General features: G+C 35.4%; 1 protein-coding gene across 2 annotated transcripts in view; it reads left to right on the top strand.

Annotated features, from left to right (window-relative positions):
* The window catches only part of POLQ (DNA polymerase theta), a 126275-nt gene that overhangs the window by 1903 nt on the left and 101240 nt on the right, over positions 1 to 23132 (top strand). The window contains exons 3-12 of one of the 2 annotated variants that reach the window (XM_055316452.1): positions 1718 to 1848; positions 3259 to 3415; positions 5027 to 5135; positions 7727 to 7946; positions 10638 to 10785; positions 13274 to 13420; positions 16047 to 16259; positions 20260 to 20402; positions 22226 to 22430; positions 22748 to 22890. In XM_055316452.1, coding sequence (XP_055172427.1) covers positions 1718 to 1848; positions 3259 to 3415; positions 5027 to 5135; positions 7727 to 7946; positions 10638 to 10785; positions 13274 to 13420; positions 16047 to 16259; positions 20260 to 20402; positions 22226 to 22430; positions 22748 to 22890 — 1616 coding nt within the window. The remainder of the gene's footprint in view (positions 1 to 1717; positions 1849 to 3258; positions 3416 to 5026; positions 5136 to 7726; positions 7947 to 10637; positions 10786 to 13273; positions 13421 to 16046; positions 16260 to 20259; positions 20403 to 22225; positions 22431 to 22747; positions 22891 to 23132) is intronic. The other variant, XM_055316453.1, reaches the window with a different exon arrangement.

Below are 23132 nucleotides of genomic sequence, written 5' to 3' on the forward strand. Positions count from 1 at the left end.
ATATATTTATACATTGACCTGCTTATACAGGGTTGTATACATGAAACCGTAATTTACCTTAGAGAAGACTTCTATAGGCTTTCGAGGGCAACTCTAACAAAATTCATACTTTTTAACCTTTTTACTGACTTTGGAACTTATCCTTTGATAAGATGCACTTTTCATCAGTTTTTTCTGAAGTTGTGAGTCATCCAGATTTTTCGTTATGGCTCAGCAAATAGACAGTTATCCTTAGGTATAAGGGTTCAGGCTGTGAAGTCAGATTGCTTGGGTTTGAAAACTGTAACACTTGCTGCCTGTGGTAATTCATAGAGAGCACATTAATAGAAAGCATGGGAGAGTGCTTAGAACAGTTCTTGGCATGTAGAAATTACACAGTAGGTGCTAACTGGTGTCAGTGGTAGAATGGCCTGACCATTTCAGCTGCTTAAACCAGAACCTGAGCGCCATTCATCCTCTGGTCACTGGCTTACATTACTCACTAAGTCCAATGTGTATTATCCCAGATATCTTGTTTTTTTTTTTTTTTTTTTTTTTTTCTTAAGATTTTTTATTTGAGAGAGAAAGAGCACATGCTTGGGGGCAGGGGTAGGAGCAGAGGAAGAGGGAGAGAGAAGCAGATTCCTCTTTGAGTGTAGAGTCTGATGGGGGCTCAGTCTCATGACCTAGAGCTCATCAAGAATTGGAGGCCTCACTGACTGAGCCACACAAATATCTTTTTAGGTGCTCTGCCTAGATTATCATCCCCTCCTTTTTTCTTGTGGGTTATATCAGTATCTTCTAGATTATGCAACTATTTAGCCTTATAACTATTTTATAATAGTTTATTTAATTTTAACGATTGTATTTATTCATGAGAGACATAGGCAGAGTCATAGGCAGAAGGAGAAAAGCAGGTTCCCTGTGGGGAGTCCAGTGTGGGACTTGATCCCAGGACCCCGGGATCACGACCTCAGCCAAAGGCAGACGCTCAACCACTGAGCCACCCAGGCATCCTTATATATAGTTTATATTTTCTCTCTGGTTTTGTTCTGCCCCTGCATGCAGAGTTGTCTTTATGAAGTACAAATATGATCTTGCCACTCCTTTTCATAAAACTCACTAGTCACTCTACACTGTTTTCAGGATAAATTCTAAACTCCTTATGTCATGGAATTATAAAATTCTTTTTCAGGTGACATGTTCACATTTCTTCTCTTAACTCCCCCTGGTTTTATTTCAAGCTTTCTAAATTACTGGCCTTTGAATTTACCAGGCTTTCCTCCAGGCCTTTGCACATGCTGATTCTTTTGCTTGGCATTCCTTCCCCTTCCCTTCTCATAAACTGTGTTTCCTTTCCATAAACTACGTTATAGCTCCTCTGCCTCAATTTTTATCATAGTTCCTACCACAGTATATTAAGCTTGTTTATCTCCTTCCTCAAAGCAGGGCTTTTAAACATTCAGTATTTAATTGTTAGATACAAGCTAGGGACTTAGTATTCATTATTTATTGTTCATCAAAGGATTTGTTTATTCTCTGTTTTCAGTGGGAGGCTATCTATAGCACTGGTTTGAAGTCGGGCGTTTAAGCGAATAAAGTTTTCAGATGCCAGTAGGGGCCTTAATGATAGGTTACTTGAAGGCTCTGTGGTTACTGGATATAGTTTAAAACATTTATTAATGCAGTGTGTCAAATATTACTTCTTGTGGTAACCTTGTGGAATAACATGTTTTAGCTCCTACAAGTGCTGGGAAGACTCTCGTTGCTGAATTACTTATGTTGAAGCGGGTTTTAGAAATGCGGAAGAAAGCTTTGTTTATTTTGCCCTTTGTCTCTGTGGCTAAAGAGAAGAAATACTATCTTCAGGTAATGTTTTCATACTAAGAACATTGTTGTGATAGTACCTATTATTGGCAGCTGTGTTAACCAAAGTTTCTTCTCTTGCATCCCGAAGTAGCTTTAAAAGTTGACCATTTATGAAGGGAAACTTTTTATCGTGTAAAGGAGAAAGGGTCATCAAATCAAACGAGTAATTGAAAATTGTGTTAATGTTTATGAACTTTTCCTTAGGAAGTAAACAGAATACTTCAATTAGTATATAAACATATACATTAAGAATCAGCGTTTTAACTGAATAGTAGGGTTAGAGTAAGCATGGAAAGAAGAGAGTATTTAAGGAAACATCCTATTCTAAGTGAGAGCTATTTGGGAGTAGTTAAGGGAAAAATAAGATCCACTGGTGCTTAGGTAAAGCTTAAGGCCTATGGCCTATTTTTCTGCAAAGATGAATAATAACATTTTTCATTTGTGTGATACTCGCTGGTTTTTAAAGCATTTTTACAAATACAGTGTTTCATTAAATAGAATACATTACCATTGTGATTTCTGCAGTGAAAAAGTGTGTTGGAATGGCAAAACAATTATATTGATAGTCCAAAAAAAGTCTGGGTTCTAGTCCCAGTTTTGCCATTAACTATGTCTTCAGACCAGGCACATAATCTCCTGGACCTCAGTATTTTCATTGGTAAAAATGAGGATTTTAACCCTAATACTTTGGGTTAACTCAATAACACTCAGGAACATTTTAATGAATGAACAGCTCTAAAGTTCTATGGTTCTATAAATCTTTTTAACAGTTATTTCAGAGGCCAAATAGCCAACAAAGCTGGTCCTACATGGTAACATCCTCTCAACTTAGACCAAAGTAATGATGAAAGGATCCTTTTTATTGAGAAGGTATGTTAGTTACAAGTTAAACTAAAAAAAAAAAAAAGAAAAAAAAATTAAAATCAAGGTCCCATTGCATTTGACTTATGAAAACTTCCACTGTATAAAAAAAATTGTGGGATAATGAGAAATTTTATTCATGAAATATAAATTTGTTTCTTAAAGTGTTATTTTTGTGTTTGAAAAAGGAACTAGTTTCCTGCATGTTTATTAGATTAAAAATTTAGTGTTTATGGTAGTTTTTTCCAATTTTAATTTCTGTAACTCTTGAAACTGCTTTATTAGTGCTATTGTTAAAATGGCATACTTGTATTTGACTCTGTCTTAACAGAAAATTTCTGTCCTGAGTTTTGTCAGTTCTAAACTTCATATTTTTAGTATATGATTCTAAAAAGAACCAGGGGGTTCTTTTAGGGTTACCTTTTAGGGTTACCAGGAACAACCAACAGTAATCTAATAAATATCTTTAGAAACTTATGTCTGTGTTCTGGGATAGAACCAATCTACAATTTATGAATTTCAAATATTTTTCCTTTTTACTCAATTCAGAGTCTGTTTCAAGAAATAGGAATAAATGTGGATGGTTATATGGGCAGTACCTCTCCAACAGGGCATTTCTCTTCTTTGGATATTGCTGTCTGCACAATTGAGAGAGCCAATGGTCTGATCAATCGCCTCATTGAGGAAAATAAGATGGATCTATTGGGTAAGAAAAGTAGGAAGCAAACAGATATTTTTTGTTGCTATTTTTTGATGGAGTGGAGCTGTTATGATTTCTATATGTCCCATTTTTTTTTTCTTAGTGTCTACTTATGCGTTGAGAATTGGCATCTGTAATGTTAGGAACTCTGTATTTTAAAAAAAAAGTTTTATGTCCTGCTTCCTGTTACTATTTCCCTGTATGTTTGCACTTTACAAAACACAGAGGATATCCTTGAGCCCTCAAGTCATCTCTCATTGCTTCTTTTCTGTCTAAACTACCAAGAATAGAGGGAAGAATGCTGGGGCTGGTTCTGCCATATACAGTTAGTGTGTTTGTGTGTTCGTTATCATATTCTGGTGCTAGTATCTAGATTTGGCCTTTCCTAGGAGGTTACCATTTATCAGGGAAATGGTATGGAGCTATAGAAGCTGACATTTGAGTTTGAGACTGTAGGAAGATTTTTTATCTTAATGCTTAATTTATTTATTTTTACTACTTAGGAAAGTCTATGTAGAGGTAGCAACAGGAAGAGAATGGTTGTAGCAACAACAGAAGCAGCAAGAATATCAGTTAGCTACTTATTGGAATCTGGTGGGCTTAAATGGTAAAGTTGGGTAGGGTAGGAGTGGGGAATGAAACCAAAGATTAGTAAGACATGGCTTTGCTCTATAAAGCTTAGAGAAATCACATTCATCAGTTCAAATCAGAATTTTCTTACTACCTGTGACCCTGTTGGATTTCAAATATCTTGAGGATTGCAATAAAATCTTATTAAGGGTGATATTCAATATACCTAGCACAGTACCTGCACAGAATTTTTTTGAATGACTGGGTGAATAAACTTTGAAATAACTTATCATGCCATATGATTTTGAGCTTACTGATGAGGAAAAGGAGCATCATGTGCCATTAGGATATAGGTCTGAAAGACCTTGATTTAGGTGGGGACGATTTGTCGGGGGGGATACCAGTGACTGTAAAAACCATGATCTTATGACTGTGTTTAAAGAAGACATTGGTTGGCATTAACTTTTCAGTAATTCTTGGGCACTATTCCAAATGCACAGACTAGTTTGAGTCTCCAAGTAGTGGAAAGGGGAATCTGGTATACAAAACATACTCCTGTTTTGTCGTAGGGTGACTCACTAGCCTGTCATCATCAAACAAAAACATCTCTTAAAATCATTTCTTGTTGATTTGATTTTGTTTTTCTAAGCAAAAGATCAGTATGGTTACCCTGGCTTTTTCCCTCATAGAAAAGTCAATACACTGAATAACTATTATAGATGTGTTTGATATCTCATTGTACTATATTTCTACAAGGTTGCCATTACTCAGATATTAATGAGAGGCAGTTTCCTCTAAGTTAGCTAATCATGGATTTTTAGATCCAGACTACCTTATAGTAGGACCACGTATGGTGCCTGAAATGTCTTGAAAAAGGATTGTCTGTTATGTGAAATCTGATTCTTGTTTTATGGTTAGAAATTTCTACCACTTACAATATATTGTAGTAATGATAGCTACTTACTATGTAAGATACTGAGTTTTAAAAAAAAATTTTCTTGAAATTGTGAAATTTTGTAAAACCTAGTATCTGGACAATCTCTTTAGGAATGGTGGTCGTGGATGAATTGCATATGCTGGGAGACTCTCACCGAGGGTACCTGCTGGAACTTTTACTCACTAAGATTTGCTATATTACTCACAAGTCAGCATCTTGGTGAGTACCTGAAAAAGTTCCTGAGTCCCTGAGATTCTAACCTGTGTTAAAACCTTAGCAAAAGTGCATAGTAAATATGAATTAAAGAAGAAGAGTAATACTTACTTAGAACAAATGCATGTACAGCAGTTCATTTTTGTTCTGAAAGAAGCTCTTAACGCTGAGAGTGATTTTAGATGATTTTGTAAACATTTTAAAATTTCTGATCACCATTATGATAAAATTTTAAAAATTGAGTTTTTGTCAATTATACATCATTCTATTGAAGCAGTCAAGGATAATTTTGAAAAATAGCAGTTCTTCATCACCCCCTTCCCAGAGGCAACTACTTTAAACTCTTACAGCTTTTAAAAAATTTATTTACAGTGTTATCTCTGAATATAGCCACTTGAGTTTTTACTTTTACACATATTTCATTACTTACTATGAAAGATGAAGGTCTAGCTCTTTTTAAAATTCTTTACTCATCCAACCCAGTCTTCCCCCAGCTGACTCCATAATCTCTCTTTGTCCTCTCACCATCATCTCTTCTTCAAATACTGTTATGTCATGACTTTGTTCAGATCAATATTTAGTGTTATACTGTTATAACTATAAAATGCCTTTGCCAGCTGAGCCATGTAGTATATTATGATTACTTTTACTTTCTAAATAGCTTTTTGTTTTCTCTGAAATTAATAAATGTCTTTTGTTTGATGGCTTGATTTTCTATGTCCTTTTCACTGATTGAGCCCACTTATGTAAATCTCCATCCAGTATGTTCTAACACATTTGCTGTTTTACCAAATTGATCTTGAAATTTCTCTAAAAGCCTTCTGAGTTTTTCTGATTGGGATAGGTGCATGAACTGCATGTGCTGCACAGCACTTATTTTAGGATCTTTATCATTATCATTCATTTCTGTTGCTTTTTGCCTGAGTCAGAGTCCCCCTTTTTTGAATAGTGTGCTTTTTTCTTGATTTACTTCCTCATTTTGGTGGTGAAATCTTCCAGGAAGTTCCACTTTATTTTAGTATATAGTCTATTATGCATAATTTTTGAAAGTTTGCATGCCTGAAATGTCTTATAATTATTTCATATTGTTCAGATATAGAAGTCAAGATGTTATATCTTTCTTCTTTAGGGTTTTTAAGACATTACTTCATTCTCTTGTTACTATTGAGAAATCCAGCACTTTGCTTATCCTTTGCCCATATAAAATTTTTTAATTCTCTCGGAGTTTTTAGGGGCTCCTTTTCTTTCTCAGTGTTGTGAAATTTCACACTGATGTGTCTTGGTGTTCTATTTTCCTTCATTATGCTGAGTGCTCAATGGATTCTTTCAATCTGGAAGCTCTTATGTTTTGCTTTAGGGAGATTTAACATATCTTTTTCAGTATATGAGAAAGCATGGAGATAATTGTTTATATACCAAATCAGTAGCAATATAGAAAATATGATTGATGCAACTAGCAAATTTGACTTAATGGATGTACGTAGAAGCATTATCAAATAGAAGCAGAATATATGTTCTTTTCATTGAACATAGTAAAACTTCACTACACACTGGGCCATAAAGCAATATATTTTAAAGGATTTAAGTCACTTAAAATATATTCTCTGAAAAAATGGAATTAAACTAGAAATAAGTATAGGAGAGGCATAACTAGAAAATGTCCACTGGGAACTGGGAAATACATTTTTACATTTTGGGGGTCAAAAAAGTAATTGCAGTAGAAATTGGAAGATAGTTTGAATTGAAAGTATATCTCGTAACAAAACTTGTGAAATGCAGGTATGGTTTGAAAGGGAATTAATAGTATAAAATGCATATATTACTGAAGAAGAGAGACTGATAATGTATTATTCATCTCAAGAACATAGAGTAGTAAAATAATGCCACAGAAAGTAGAAAGAAAGAAGTAATAAAGACAAGAGCAAAAATTAATGAAAGAGGAAAGTTATTATCTGGAACATTCAAATAATTCTATAAATCAGGAAGAAAAAACCCATAGTATCAATTGGCAAGCACCTTCAACAGGCGTTTATAAGATGGTATCCAAATGGTCCATAAACATGAAATGATGCTTAATCCCATTAGTAGTCAAGGCAATGTAAACTACTTCTTCAAAGAGACCATACACCTTCCAAAATGGCTGACGTTAAAAAGATTAGCAATACTAAGTGGTGACAAGATATGGAACAACAAAACACATTATGGATTATAGAGATACTTTGGTACAATCTCTTTGGAAAACAGCTTGACGTCAGTAAAATTGAAGATGATCTATAACCCAGTAATCTTACTTCTAAGTATATACCTTAAAAATATATGAGTGTATATTCCCAAGGACATGACCAAGAATATTGGTAGCTCACTATTTGTAATTAATACTAAATATCTTGGGATCCCTGGGTGGCGCAGCGGTTTGGCGCCTGCCTTTGGCCCAGGGCGCGATCCTGGAGACCCGGGATCGAATCCCATATCGGGCTCCCGGTGCATGGAGCCTGCTTCTCCCTCTGCCTGTGTCTCTGCCTCTCTCTCTCTGTGACTATCATAAAAAAAAAAAATACTAAATATCTTTGAACATCATTTTCATTTGTTTTTCACAGCCAGGCAGATTTAGCCAGTCCTCTATCTAATGCCGTGCAGATTGTTGGCATGAGTGCTACTCTTCCCAATTTGGAGATTGTGGCTTCCTGGTTGAATGCTGAACTCTACCACACCAACTTTCGTCCTGTACCACTGTTAGAGTCAGTAAAAATTGGAAATTCTATATATGACTCTTCAATGAAACTTGTGAGGGAATTTCAGCCCAATCTGCAAGTAAAGGTAAGTCGGTATTTTTACATCACTACTCCCAGTACTTTGTATTTGATTGCATTTTCTAGCAAGTTAATATTTTTTTGAGTCACATAAACTAGGGGTGGAAAGTAGTTGAATATGCCTTACGTATCCATTAGGATTGTTAATATTTAGGTAATGGTTTCATCTTAAATAATTGGTGGTGATTGTGCGAGAGGAAATGTAGTTGTGCCTTCAATTTAAATGATTATCATTTCTAATAAGTATACTGAAAGATAACAAATAATAAAAAATACCTAATTTTGTAGATTTTTCTTTTTAACTGGAAAAAGATTCCTTAATGGCTTAGTTTACATTAAACACTGATGTGGAAAATTAACCTTTGTTAAGTAGTAGGTATACTATATAGTAAAGGAGAAGAACATTTTTGGAGTCAGACCTACCTCTGATATATAATAGGGATACTTGATATGGCCAATGTTAGTTGAATCACAAAACCTGTCTGAATATAATATCTTCATCTGTACAATGGGATGTGATACTTATTGTAAGAATGAAGAATGGTTTTAAAAAATTGTCTGGTATCTAGGAAGTGCTTGATGAATGATAAATTCCCTCACACACCCATAAATACACTTAAAAAATTTCAGTTCACAGTATTTTTTAAGTTTCATTCTTCAATCCTGATGTTAAAAAACTGACTCATCTGTGGAGTGGGGCATCTCTTTTGTGTAGAGCTGTGCCTCTGAATATGGTAACAGCTGTAATTGGGAACAGGAATAAATTCATGTGTTTCAGTTCTCTCATAGATAGGCATTTGTAGCCTCTGTAGTCTGGCATGGAATCTTATTCCATTGCTTTGCTCTGTACCCCAAATATCACCATACTGTGCCTTGGTTACCTCAGTGTGTGTGTGTATGTGTGTATATATATGTATATATGCATATATATATGTAAACATATTGATTTACTCTTCTGTTAATCTTTTTCTATTGCTATGTCTATGCCTCCACCCTATTTGTATCACTTTCGGTTCTTACCTGGAGTATTGAAATAGTCTCTTAATTGAGTTCTCTGCTTCCCACCTTCTCCCTTTCAGTCTTTGCTTAAATCAGGAGCTAGTGATCTATTTAACATGAACATCAGACTACATAACCATTATGTTCCCACACTTGAAATGGTTCCTTGCATTTAGAATGAAAGCCAGCCTCTTTTTGGTAGCCTATAAGACCCTACATGATCTGTCCCCACCCCCTTAGTGCTCTGACCTCACCTACTACTTTCCTTCTCATTCCCTTCACAGCTTCTTTGCTGTTTCATAATATGCCAAGAATCTTCCACTTCAGGTTCTTTCTTTCTGGAATGCTTTCCCCCCAGGCATCAGTATGGTTTACTCTTTCACCTTTGGACCTTTACTCAAAGTCCTTTTCTGAGATCTTCCTGGCCACCTTATCTAAATTATAGTGTCCTCACATTCCTGGTCCCTATTTTCCATTTTCTTTTTCTTTTTATTATTTTTAAAGATTTCTTTGTGTTTTACTTGTTTTTGTTATTATCTATCCCTTTCTACTGGCATAGTAACATTCTGAGGGCAGAGCTTTTTTTCTACTTTTATTCTTTATCCCCAGTATCTGGAACAATATCTGATACATAGTAAATGTTTGTTTATTGAATGAATGGATGGATGAATTAATTAATCCAGTTAAACACCTCTTTCAGTTTTGAGAGCTCACTGGACTACCACTGGGCATTTACATATGCTTTGTTCTGCCTGAGGTTTTTCCTCTGTCTGCCAGTTACCTTTCAGTGAAATAATGCCTCCTGAGACCCCTAACTCTGGGAAACGAACAAGGGGTGGTGGAAAGGGAAGTGGGCAGGGGGTTGGGGTGATTGGGTGACGAGCACTGAGGGGGACACTTGACGGAATGAGCCCTGGGTGTTATGCTATATGTTGGTAAATCAAACTCCAATAAAAAAAATATAAAAAAATTAAAAAAAAAAAAAAAGAAATAATGCCTCCTCTCCTTCACATCTCAGCTGATTAATTTTTCCAGAGAAACCTTTCTTTGGTTTTTCCTGTCAAATTATGTTACGTATGAGGCTTTGACACATCATAAAATTCTTTTATAGTACCTCTAATAATTGTATTTTACATTGATTTGTTTTGTACTTTAGTGTGTTTCTCTAGTGAGACCTTAACCCCCTTAAAGATAGGACCTTGACTTTCTTTTGCTTACCATTGTATCCCCATTGGCTGAGGGATGGAAGTCAATAAATACTAGTTGAGAATAGAAAATATTTTCTTTTCACCTTGCATTTTAAGGAAGTTTATTTCTTTTTTTCTCTTCTTGTTTTTTCTTTGTTATTGACTTTGTAACTGATTTTTATTATGCCTTTTGGTAGAAAAAAACCTTCCCCATGAAGCAAAAGGAGTGACTTTAAACTGATGTGAAAATGTTTTGAAAGGGCCAGTAGGGGGGCACCTGGGTGGCACAGTCAGTTGAGCATCTGCCTTCAGCTCATGTCATTATCTCAGGGTCCTGGGATTGAGCACCACATCACATAGGCTCCTTGCTCAGCAGGGAGCCTGCTTCTCCCTTTCCCTCTGCCTTCCACTTCACCTACTTGTGCTCTCTCTCTCTGTCAAATAAATAAAATCTTAAAAAAAAAAAAAAAAAAAAAGAACCAGTAGAATGACTGTTTCTCCTTCTTTTTTAGGGAGATGAGGACCATGTTGTTAGTTTATGTTATGAGACCATTTGTGATAACCATTCAGTATTAATTTTCTGTCCATCAAAGAAATGGTGTGAGAAGTTGGCAGATATCATTGCCTGTGAATTTTATAATCTACACCATCAAGCCACGGGTAAGTTACTGATGGAAATGAAAGCTTCTATACTCAGTACATTTGCTTGAAAGTGATGTTAATGATTACATAAATAAAGCATGGCTCTTTTTGATCATTGTGCCACCTGCCCACTGGACACTCCTTTACAAAACTGTGGTTTTGTGACTAATTCTCTTCTTATTCTCATTATAGACAGTGTATACATACACTCAGGCTAACCTTAAGATTTTTAAAATACTGGGACACCTGGGTGGCTCAGCAGTTGAGTCTGTCTTTGTCTCAGGGTGTGATCCCCAGAACCGGGGATCAGAGCTTGCTTCTCCCTCTGCCTATGTCTCTGCATCTCTCTCTCTCTGTCTCTCATGAATAAGTAAGTGAAATCTTTAAAAGACAAAAAAAGATTTCTAAAATGCTGCATTTATACAGGTACATACTAAGATTCTTCATCTAGGATCGATGGGCTTTTGAGAGATTAATCTTTGAAGCCCCTAAATTGTATATAAAGCTTCACATATACATTTTCCTGAAGAAATCAGACATATCTCTCTTTGTATTTCCAAACTCTGAAAAAGAATCACACACATAGGGCAGCCCGGGTGGCTCAGCGGTTTAGCACCACCTTTGGCCCAGGGTGTGATCCTGGAGACGTGGGATAGAGTCCCACGTCGGGCTCCCTGCATGGAGCCTGCTTCTGCCTCTGCCTGTGTCTCTGCCTCTCTCTCACTCTCTGTGTTTCTCATGAATAAATAAATAAAATCTTAAAAAAAAAAAAAGAATCACACACATATACATGTGTATGTATATAAACACATTTATTGAGGTTTAATTTATGTATAGTAAAATGTACCCATTTGAAGTGTGTAATTTAATGAATTTTAACAAATGTGTACACTTGTTTAACCCCCACTATAATGAGCATATAAAACATTTCTATCACTCTAAAATGTGATCTTTGCTATTTAGCTATCAATCTCCTCTATATTCTGAGCCCCAGGTCAACTGACCTGTTTTCTGTTACTCTAGATTAGTTGTGCCTTTTCTAAGAGTTTCATATAAATGAAATCATATAGTATGTACACGTGTTGTATGTTTGGCTTCTTTCAGCCTGGTATTTTTAAGATTCACCCAGGTTGTTATATTTATCAATTTGTTTTTTATTGCTGAGTAGTGGTTTAGTGTATGGCAGTAACTGTTAGTATATATTTTACCGATTCTAGGATGAGCACTGTTCCCTCACAACTTTTGCTAGTCTACAGTCCCTTGGGTCCCAGATAAATGTTGGGAAGACAGAAACCAACCAGTTCTGGTAAAAGGAATAATATTTTATGACTTCATTATGCTACTGGAATCCTAAGGACAAGTGATAGATACCCCAAGCTTAGCTCCAATAAATAAACTTTGCTTGAAGTTTATATTTAATAGGTTCTAGTCCAACATTATAATACCTTTTTTATTTCCCTCCTAATTGATGTTTTCTATACTCTGCCATTTATATTCCTTACATTGTACTATGTTAAATTCCTTTAATAACCAGAAACATTATTTTTATCTTCTTTGTTAGAGATTCTGTTATTCTGATTTATAGCAAGGGTTCCCAAATCCTAGTTCTTGGACTGGATCCTGGACTATGATGAAATTTTCACCAGAAAAATAGAGACAAGACAGTGCATTTTTTGTAAAGCTGAAGTATAAATTCTGAAATTATTCCTACAAATTTTTTTATGTTAAAATGACTATTTTTTAAAAATGACTTCTCTTTTGAAATAAATGATAAATGGTAGTTTAAAAAAATTTTAAATTGTCCTTAGCATAATAAAACATTGGTAACTCTGTGGGTCCTTAAAATTTTTTAAAAAGTTTACCTAAAGTATTTTTAAAAATATATAAGATCTCTTAAAAATATATCTTATGAGAAGCTTACTAGTTCAGAAATCTGAGTTTGGGAAATTCCTTAAAGAAAACATAATTCTTGCATCTAAAAAAGTTGAATTCTTACTAGAGGGGCAGTTTACACAGAGAGGCAAAAACAGCAGGTAATGAATGGGCAATTATTTACCAGATGGGTGGCAGGGGGACTAGAAAAACTGTCATAAAGAAATAGGCTCTTAGGTGGTTCTGACACTACTGCTTAGTGGGACACACTTTGAGTAAGGATTTTGATTTTTAGGCTCTGAGTAGTAGTATTTGTAATCTCCTTCCTCAGCTGTATCCTTTGATCCCCTCTTGTGGGTTTGGTCTCACCATAACAGAGTCTTCCTAAACTTTGGTGCACGTTAGAATCATCTGGGGAGATTTTAAAACCTTATGTCCAGGTTGCATCCTATTGCACCATAATGTCTAGGAATGAGAGTCAGGCATAAATATTTTTAAAAGATGTCCTGCTAATTATTATATATAGTAGTTTTAGAACTATTGCCTTAATATTTAGCTCTATTATGACTAAGGCAGATAGCACTTAAAGAGGTCCAGGCATAGGTAAATAGTGCTGTTATTTTTTTGGTGACAGGATTGGTAAGATCATCTGAACTTCTTCCGGTGGTATTGGAACAAAAGGGTCTCCTAGAAGTGATGGATCAGTTAAAACGTTCACCTTCGGGACTGGACTCTGTATTACAAAAAACTATACCATGGGGAGTAGCATTTCATCATGCAGGTATCCATATTTATAATCTGTTATTAAGCCCCCTCCAGACATCTTCATAATTTCTTCATTTTTATATTTGTGTGCATTTAATATCTTCTCAACCACCCTTCATGCTCTTCAATTTCATTTTAAGAAGTGTGTGATTAAGATTAAATAAGAGTAAAACACATTTGGTTTACTTAACTGTGTAGTATATGTATACTAGATGAAGCCTTTTTTTTGTACAACTGGGGAAGTGAACTCTAAAATTGCTACCTTTCTACACTTTGTTTCCTTAAAATTTAGGTTAGACAGGTACTTGCTACCCTAATTCTATGCTACTTTCTTTTTATCTTACAGGGTATTGAAATATACTTACAAATATATCAAATGTATAAAAAATTCATTTTAGAAGTTGTCAAATTGTATTTTGAGAAGGCTAGAAGTGCTTAAAAATCATTTGATTGTCAAAATTACAAGGATTATGTAGTTACTGAATTAGATAACTTCTTTTGGGGAGTGGTCTGTCCATGTGCTGGGGATATGATTAAGAATATATAGTTTCTACTGTATCATTTTCTTGCACCATACACAAAAATATACTCAAAATGGATGAAAGACCTAAACGTGAGACAGAATGCCATCAAAATCCTAGGGAAGAACATAGGTAGTAACCTCTTTGATCTCGGCCATAGCAACTTCTTACTAGACATGTCTCTGGAGGCAAGGGAAACAAAAGCAAAAATGAATTTTGGGACTTCATCAAAATAAAAAGCTTCTGCACAGTGAAGGAAACAATCAACAAAACTAAAAGGCAACTTGGAATGGTAGAAGGTATTTGCAAATTACATATCTGATAAGAGGTTGGTATCCAAAATCTAAAGGACTTAATACCTAATAAAACAAATAATATAGTGAAGAAATGGACAGAAGACATGAATAGATATTTTTCCAGAGAAGGCATACAGATGATGGCCAGCAGATACCTGAAAAGATGCTCAACATCACTCAACATCAGGGAAATGCAAATGAAAACCACAGGGAGATACCACGTCACACCTATCAGAATGGCTAAAATTAACAACACAGGAAACAACAGATGTTGGTGAGGATGCATAGAAAGGGGAACCTTCTTGCATTGTTGATAGAGATGCAGATGTCAGTCAACTGATGAAAAGATCAAGAAGATATGGTATATCTACAATGGAATATTACTTAGCCATCAAAAATAGTGAAATCTCACCACTTGCAATGATGTAGTTGGAGCTAGAGTGTATTATGCTAAGCGAAATAAGATAAAGACAAATACTATATGATTTCACTGATATGTGGAATTTAAGAAGGAAAACAGATGAACATAGGGAAAGGAAAAAAAAAGAGGGAAGCAAACCATAAGAGACTTAATTAAACATGGAGAACAAACTGAGTGTTGATGGAGGGAGGTTGATGGATGGAGGTGGGTGGGGATGGGCTGGATGAGTGATAGGCATTAAGGAGAGCGCTTGTTATGATGACCACTGCATGTTGTATGTGGGTAATAAATCACTAAATTCTGCCCCTGAAATCAATATTGTACTATATGTTAACTAACTAGGATTTAAATAAAATTTTGAAAAGAAAAAAAATATAGTTTCTAAAATTAGGAATTTGACCTTTTCTTTTTTTTTAAAATTTTTTTTTTAATTTATTTATGATAGTCACACACACAGAGAGAGAGAGAGAGAGAGATAGAGAGAGGCAGAGACACAGGCAGAGGTAGAAGCAGGCTCCATGCACCGGGAGCCCGACGTGGGATTCGATCCCGGGTCTCCAGGATTGCACCCTGGGCCAAAGGCAGGAACTAAACTGCTGCGCCACCCAGGGATCCCCGACCTTTTCAATTTATTTAAAATTTTTATTATGTATACATGAATACATTTTAAAATATATGTATATGTATGTATACACATACAAGCATACAGAAGAATATTTATATGGTATATAACTTATGATCCATACTAATAAGATGACCTGTCACTTAAATTACAAACTAGAGCCTCAGTCCTTTTGATCTTTTGATTTTTTAAATAAAATTAAAAATAAGCCAGAAAAGTATATATTCTATATGCTATTCTTCATTTACTCATGTAATTATTCTTCAGCATTTATTTGTGTCAAAACTGCCTGACCACTCTGTTGGATAGGCCCTGATGACAGTGTGATGCATAAGGTATGTCTCTACCCTCAGTGACTTAATCGTCTAGAGCAGGAGTCAGTAAACTACAATCTGTTGGTCAAATCGAACACACCATCTATTTTTGTGAATAAAGTTGTACTGGAACATAATCATGCCTGTGGCTGCTTTCATGTGATAGTGGTAGGGTTGATAGTTGCAGTAGAGTCTATCTGTCCAGCAAAGCCTAAAATATTTAAGAAAACGTTTGCCACCCCCTAGACTAGAAGATGAGATAAGAGATTGGCAGATTATACTCTTAAAAAGATAGACCATGGTGACTTCTTTGTTTATAGTCCCAACAATAGCTTGAACAAATCTTTAGAGGCTTATAATAGATACGCTTATAGTAGATTGACAGTGATCAAGTACAGTATTTTTGTTATATTCATTAATTCACATATTCATTAGTAAATGTATGTTATTGTAACTTCCTTTTGTTAGGTCTTACTTTTGAGGAGAGGGATATCATTGAAGGAGCCTTCCGTCAAGGTCAGATTCGGGTTTTGGCAGCAACTTCTACTCTTTCATCAGGGGTGAACCTACCAGCACGTCGTGTAATTATTCGGACTCCTATTTTCGGTGGTCAACCTCTAGATATTCTTACTTATAAGCAGATGGTTGGTCGTGCTGGCAGAAAAGGGGTAGACACAGTAGGTAAGTGAGTTTGAATTTAATTGTAATAGCATTGCTGAAGGACAGTGTGCATCTATTTGAAATTTGACTAGTACCTCACAATTCATTTCTTATCAGGCTGCATTTCTTTTTGATTTACTTAGTATTTATAATGCATGTAAGTTATAATTTTCATACATTATCAACCATTGATTTTATACTAATGTAGAATTAAGATTTTCTTTTATATACAGTAAAATGACTCAGTATTATGCTAGTCAAAATGACTTACACATTAGTTAGAAGATGATTTTTAATTTTTAGTATAATCTATTTAGTGCTAACGAAGGGAGTAATTTTCATGGATTTTTAGTTCTGCTTAGGTGCCTGGTCTAAGGTTTCAAATAGGGAGTCTTAGGCTAAGAGTTGGGAAGTACTCTCACAGTTTGAGAATAGGAACTTTACATACCATCTTTTTCTCTATATATTGGTGCTGGTTCTGAAAATACCTTTTTAGTTTCTTGCGTCAACAAGTAATGATAATCTTACCACAAACCAGACAGTTTTATCTTAAGCAATGAGGAAGAGGTTTGTTTGAATTAAATATCAAGATAGCAGCAAATACTATTTTTAACCTGGTACATTATTCTGGGTGTGACAAAATTGTTACAAGTCTTTTAACATGAAAGAACTTACAGAGGAACATTCTCTGTCATTTTGTCTTCTCTGGGATGTAGTTTATTGATTCCAATATTATACTATATGCTAAATAAACAATTCTGTGGCTGCTGAAGAGAAATTAGGGTACTAGGAGAAAAGGTAAGATCTTAATGGGAAAATAAATGGGATGTTCTGGGCGCAAAAAGCTGGATAGTATCAGAGGAAGTGACTTTTAGAATAACTTGTCTCTGTCATCATAACTTCATTTCAGCCATTAGGAAGGGGAGATGAGGGAGTAAAGGGCACATCCTACCCTTTAAGGGCACTTCCCAGGAGTTGCACAAAATATTTCTCCTCACATACAATCAGCCCGAACTTATCACACAATTGCATTCTCCAATTGCAAGGAAGGTCATATGTCCAACTAACATGTAGAGGTTTTATTAAAGGAAAAATGAAAGAATGGCTGGCTGTCTCATCCCCAGTAAAAGATGAATGAATCATGTATCTGTAATCCCTGAAGGGTCATTGGTTTGCCTCTCTTTTAAGCCCTAAAAATTCTAATGATTAAAAAAAACTCACAACTCCTTGGATTTCCCCTATTATTGGCGTCAAAGAAGTTTATCCTGCCTTTCTTACTTTACTTATAAAATATGGATGTTACATGCGTTTAAGGAAGGTTGGGGAAAGAGACTAAAACAATCCCTATTCCTACTTGCTTTCCTCTGACTTCCCTCTGGCCTTCCCCTAACTCTGATCTCCTAGTAGACTTGCAACTTCGCGGAGAGTGACGTATAAGTTCATTTCACACAGCTGCCTTTCTTTTAGGGTCAGAGGGTCTCTAAGGTAGAAGATAGGAACATTTTATTTGCCTCATTGCATTCTTAGCTTGTACTTCTCTTTCTCATGGGGAAGAATAATTGGAAGGTTGGTGCCCTGGCCAAATTATTGAGCCTCAAATCAGGTAACATTTAAACAAAACTAAAATATACCACAATAACTTTGTTTTTTGTGGTCTTAGAAACTTCTGAGATTTTGACTTTGGGTAATGCTCCATTTCGGGATGGCATATGGCTTGCTCAGAACTTCCAACAACAGGGAATGTGTGAATATAGTGTTTCATATCAATTACAAAGATATGCGTACTTGGTCATGCTTTTTGAATTGTGTAGCATCTTTGTAAACTTTCTGCATTTTTTAAAAGAACTTAATATTTTCTAGACAGTTAATGGTGTTTTATTTAGGTGATACTTTAATATTTCTATTGAATTCCTGGAACCTTCCAGTATAAGAGGTTGGTGCTTTGTGCAAAAATAGTGATTTGCAAGTTAAATAGTAATAATTGATTTGATTCTAATTGACTTCTCTATTGTGGTATGGATACAATTACCTCAGACGTGTGGCAGCAGGAACCTGGACTATATATTTATTGGCATTAATTTGGGCATTTTCATAAACCTTGCTCATCCTGAAAAAGGGTTGTCCATTTTGTTGAAGAATCAAAACCTGAAAGTGGTTTGAACAGCCCAAACTGGTGTTTACTTTGCTAGTTGATACATTTTGTAGATGACTTTTTGTCTTATGCTGGGATAATTTATAGTGCATCCAAGAGCCAGGTGATAAATTTTATTCACCTGTTTTTTGTTATTGTTTTGTTTGATGACACTTATCTTTTTGTAATAATATCTGGGATAAATAATCAATAGTCATCAAAATCATAGTCCCTTATCTTTATCCTATCTTGGTCCTCAATTTGGCAGTCAGTATTAGGAAAGCAGCATTTTCTCTCTGCCCAGAATGGTTAGTATACTCCATATGTCCAACTAACATGTAGAGGTTTTATTAAATAAACTAAAAGTTTATTTAATGCAAGTGGCCTTCCTTTTGCCCCTGGAACATCTTACTTCCTTTCCCCTACTATTAGATTCACTTGTGAAAAAATATGGTTTTCTCTAATTGTGGTGGCTGTAATAGTACTTTATATTTGTATAAATTGTATATTTGTATATGTTTATAATGTATAAGTGCTATCACATATTTTTATTCATTTGGTTGTGACAATAACCTGAAGTGTTTAGATTAGTAACTGTTATAATGTAATTTCTAGGTTTCTGTAGTATTTTTGAATTCATATTATCATGTACAGCTAATAGTAATTTGTATTTTCCTTTATAGCTTTCAAAATACCTGTATTATTATTAATACCTCTATTATTATTATTATTATTATTATTATTATAAGTAAGAATAGTTCTGTATGGAAGGAAAAAAACTTTCTGTGCCTGCTTAGGTTCTATGGCTAGTACCTACAAATTAAACTGACAACAGATTAATAGGAGAGAAGGCCTACATATTTCTTTTTTTAAAGATTTATTCATGAGAGATAGAGAGAGAGAGAGAGAGAGAGAGAGAGAGAGAGAGAGAGGAAGAGACACAGAGGGAGAAGCAGGCTCCACGCAGGGAGCCTAATGTGGGACTCGATCCCTGGTCTCGAGGGTCACACTCTGGGCCGAAGGCAGCACTAAATTGCTGAGCCACCCGAGCTGCCCAAGGCCTACATATTTTATTAGCTATTAATATTTTCATTTTTTGCATACACAGAGGCCTTTATAGAAGAATAGTGAAGACCCAAAGAAGCAGTTAGATGTTAGGGATATTACACCCTTTTAATAAAAGGAGACAGAATTGAGACGTGACAAATCAAAGGAAAAGGGATTTGGGCTTCTAGGGGTGGTAAATTGTGCGAAGGTAAATAGACCAGAATCTAATGGAGGTTAAAGATTATTTAGTAAGGTTTATGTAAACCCATCTTGGTGCTCACTTTCTGTGTACAGTGGTAAGTGATAAAGAGACATCTTCACAAAGAGAAATTTATGTCTTGCTTCTAGGCACACAGGGTGAGGACAAAGAGCTCTTTCTGTTTTTTTTTTTTTTTTAAAGATTATATTTATTTATTCATAAGAGACACACACATAGAGAAAGAGGCAGAGACACAGGCAAAGGGAGAAGCAGGCTTCATGCAGGGAGCCCGACATGGGACTTGATCCCGGGTCTCCACGATCAGGCCCTGGGCTTGGGCTGAAGGTGGCGCTGAACCGCTGAGCCACCCAGGCTGCCCCAAAGAGCTCTTTCTTTTTTTATTGCTTCCTAAGTGTCTTCAGATCAAAATAATCCTATGTGAAAGTGGCATATTTTGGTGTGGCATATTCTGATCCCCTTCAATCCAAAGTTCAGAAAATGAAAGCATCAGCAATAATTCTATGACCAAAATAACTGCTATCATCTATTATCTTCTTTTTAAATGAGACAATTGAAATTCTTGTTGGCAGATATCTTAAGGAAATATGTTGGGATTTTGCCAATGTATGGTTTTTTGATTATAGGTGAGAGTATCTTAGTTTGTAAGAATGCTGAGAAATCAAAAGGCATAGCTCTACTTCAGGGATCTCTAAAACCTGTGCGTAGCTGTTTGCAAAGACAAAAAGGAGAAGAAGTAACTGCGAGCATGATAAGAGCTATTCTGGAGGTAAGAAAGAGGTCACTAAATTACTGTTTGCTCTCCTGCGCCTATAATATGATGGTAGAACTTAAGTATGTGAAGAAAAATCTTAGCTTTGTGTTTCTTTATGTGATTGTTTATAGTCTTCCTGAGTTTGAATCTCTTCTATTTTTTATAGTTATTTCCTGGAGTTTAATACAGCTAGTGCTATATCAGTACATTTCAAAACAGTGGAATAAAACCTAAATGCCAGGGGTGCCCAGATAGCTTAGTCGGTTAAGCATCTACTTTTGGCTCAGGTCATGATCCCAGGGTCCGGGGATTCAGCCCCATGTCGGGCTCCCTGCTCAGTTGGGAGCCTGCTTCTCCCTCTTCCTCTGCCTGCTGCTCCCTGTTTGTGCTCTCTCTCACTCTCTCAAATAAATAAATAAAATCTTAAAAAAAAAAAAAACCAAATGCCAGATGATTCTTTTTACTTTTTAGATACTTCATTATTTTCTGAATTTTTATTTTTTAATCTTTAACTTTCTTTTCTTTTGAGAGAGAGGATGTGTGCACATGCAGGGAAAGAGAGAGAGGCAGAGGCACAGGGAGAGAGAGAATCTCAAACAGTCTCCATACTCAGGGAGCCCAACGTGGGGCTCGATCTCAGGACCCCAACATCATGACCTGAGCTGAAATCAAGAGTTGAACAGTTAACCAACTGAGCCACGCAGGCACCCCTATTTTCTGAATTTTTGAAAAAGATGACAAAAATGGACCATAGTTCTTCCATCCAGATACTACCTATTGACATTAAAATAAAATCAAATTACAAATAAACCTGATTAGAAGTTTCAAACAACATGCAAAGATCTAAAGTGAAAAATAAAATCTCCTCTGCGTTTTCAAAGGTAACCAACCTCCTTTTAAGTGTTTTGTGTCATCCAGAAAAGTTGTCTGTTCATATACTAGTATGCCTTGCTCTTGGTTTCAGTACTGGCACTGGAGGTACTGGTACCTGTGCTCATACTTCTTTTTCCAACCTTTTACACTCCATTTGAAAGAAAAGGAAAGTAGTTGATAGCATAGGATTGTAAGGATATAGAAAGTAGGCATTCTCATATACTGCTGAAACTCTTTTGGGAAGGCAATTTGGACATACCTACTAAGATTAAAAAAGAAACAGGCCCCCAAACAAAACACGTAGCCATTTAACCAGTAGATTCACAATTAAGAGTTTTACTAGGGCTGTATTTGTGAAATTACATCAAATTAAATATACAAGAATGTTTATTATAGCACTATTGGTAATAAGAAAATACTGGAAACAACCAAAATACTGTTAGGACTAAGTAAATCTTGGTAAAACTTTGTTTTATGGCCATTAAAAAGGGTAAGATAGCTCTGATTTGGTAGGTTTCAATATATATTAAATGGAAGAAGGCAAGGGAGAAATTAGTGCATTTAATTAATTTGTATATTTAATATAGTTACAGGGAGATGATTTCCACAAGACATGACTGACTTCACTTTTTCTACATGCATTCTCATCCCCTTTCTGGGTGGGAAATATTCAATACTAGCATTCTTATATGCCCAAATGTTTCAGAGGGAAATGTTTTTGGTTCCTACGTGTCAGATAGTGATTCATTTATGAGAAAATGTCGTATCTACTTTTATGGAAACTTTTGATGATGTTGTCAGTAGATGTTATCTACATGTATAATGAGTGATGATGGACAAATTGAGTAAAGAGTCTCTGCATTAAGATGCTGAGAATATTTTAGGAGAAACTCACTTCTTTTATATCATGAGGGCCTGCATGTCTTATTAAAAAGTTATAAAAAATTTCAAACCTCTTTTATCAGATCATAGTTGGTGGAGTGGCAAGTACATCACAAGATATGCAGACATATGCCTCTTGCACATTTTTGGCTGCAAGTATGAAAGAAGGGAAGCTGGGAAGTCAGAAGGATCAAGATTCTGTTCAACTTGGAGCAATTGAGGCCTGTGTGATGTGGCTGCTAGAAAATGAATTCATCCAGATTACTGAAACTGGTGATGGAACAGAAGGTAAATGTGACTTCTTAGTTGCAGTTTACTTACTTTTTCATCTTTAGTGACTTAAGACTGCTTAGTAAAAGGAAATTGACTTTTCAAACACTATAAAAGGAAACTGGTTTTTCAAGTGGTATATGAACTCATTTTTAGTAAGTCAGTGTTCTGTTTAGCGACACCAGACAATTAGCATAGAATCTGCTTGTAAATATCCACGCATTGGGTAAAATTTATCAGAGGTCAAAAGGTTAATTGCAAAAGGTTAATACAGAAAGACAATGTTTTATTTTTAACATTTGGTTCTTTATTTCCCTGTTCCTACCCCCAACCAGGAAAAGTGTATCATCCAACACATCTTGGTTCAGCAACTCTTTCTTCTTCACTTTCTCCAACTGATACTTTAGATATTTTTGCTGACCTTCAAAGAGCAATGAAGGGCTTTGTTTTAGAGAATGATCTACATATTGTTTATCTGGTAAGTTCTTTTATCTTCAGTATTATGTTTGTGAAAATGGGGAGAAAATATATAGAATCCTAAACATCAAAGATACCCTAAGGGGACATCTTATTTGTTTTCTTTGACTAGGGTAGTAGTGGTGGGAATAGAAAATAGGTAAGAAGAAAGTTGTTTTAAAGTAATAAACTAAATTTTGCAGTGGCCTTTTAATTTGTCTACTTATCAATTTTCTCTAATCTCCTTTTAAAAAGGATTTGTGG

The sequence above is a fragment of the Nyctereutes procyonoides genome, unplaced genomic scaffold (assembly GCF_905146905.1).
Source record: "Nyctereutes procyonoides isolate TBG_1078 unplaced genomic scaffold, NYPRO_anot_genome, whole genome shotgun sequence".
Lineage (NCBI taxonomy): Eukaryota > Metazoa > Chordata > Mammalia > Carnivora > Canidae > Nyctereutes > Nyctereutes procyonoides.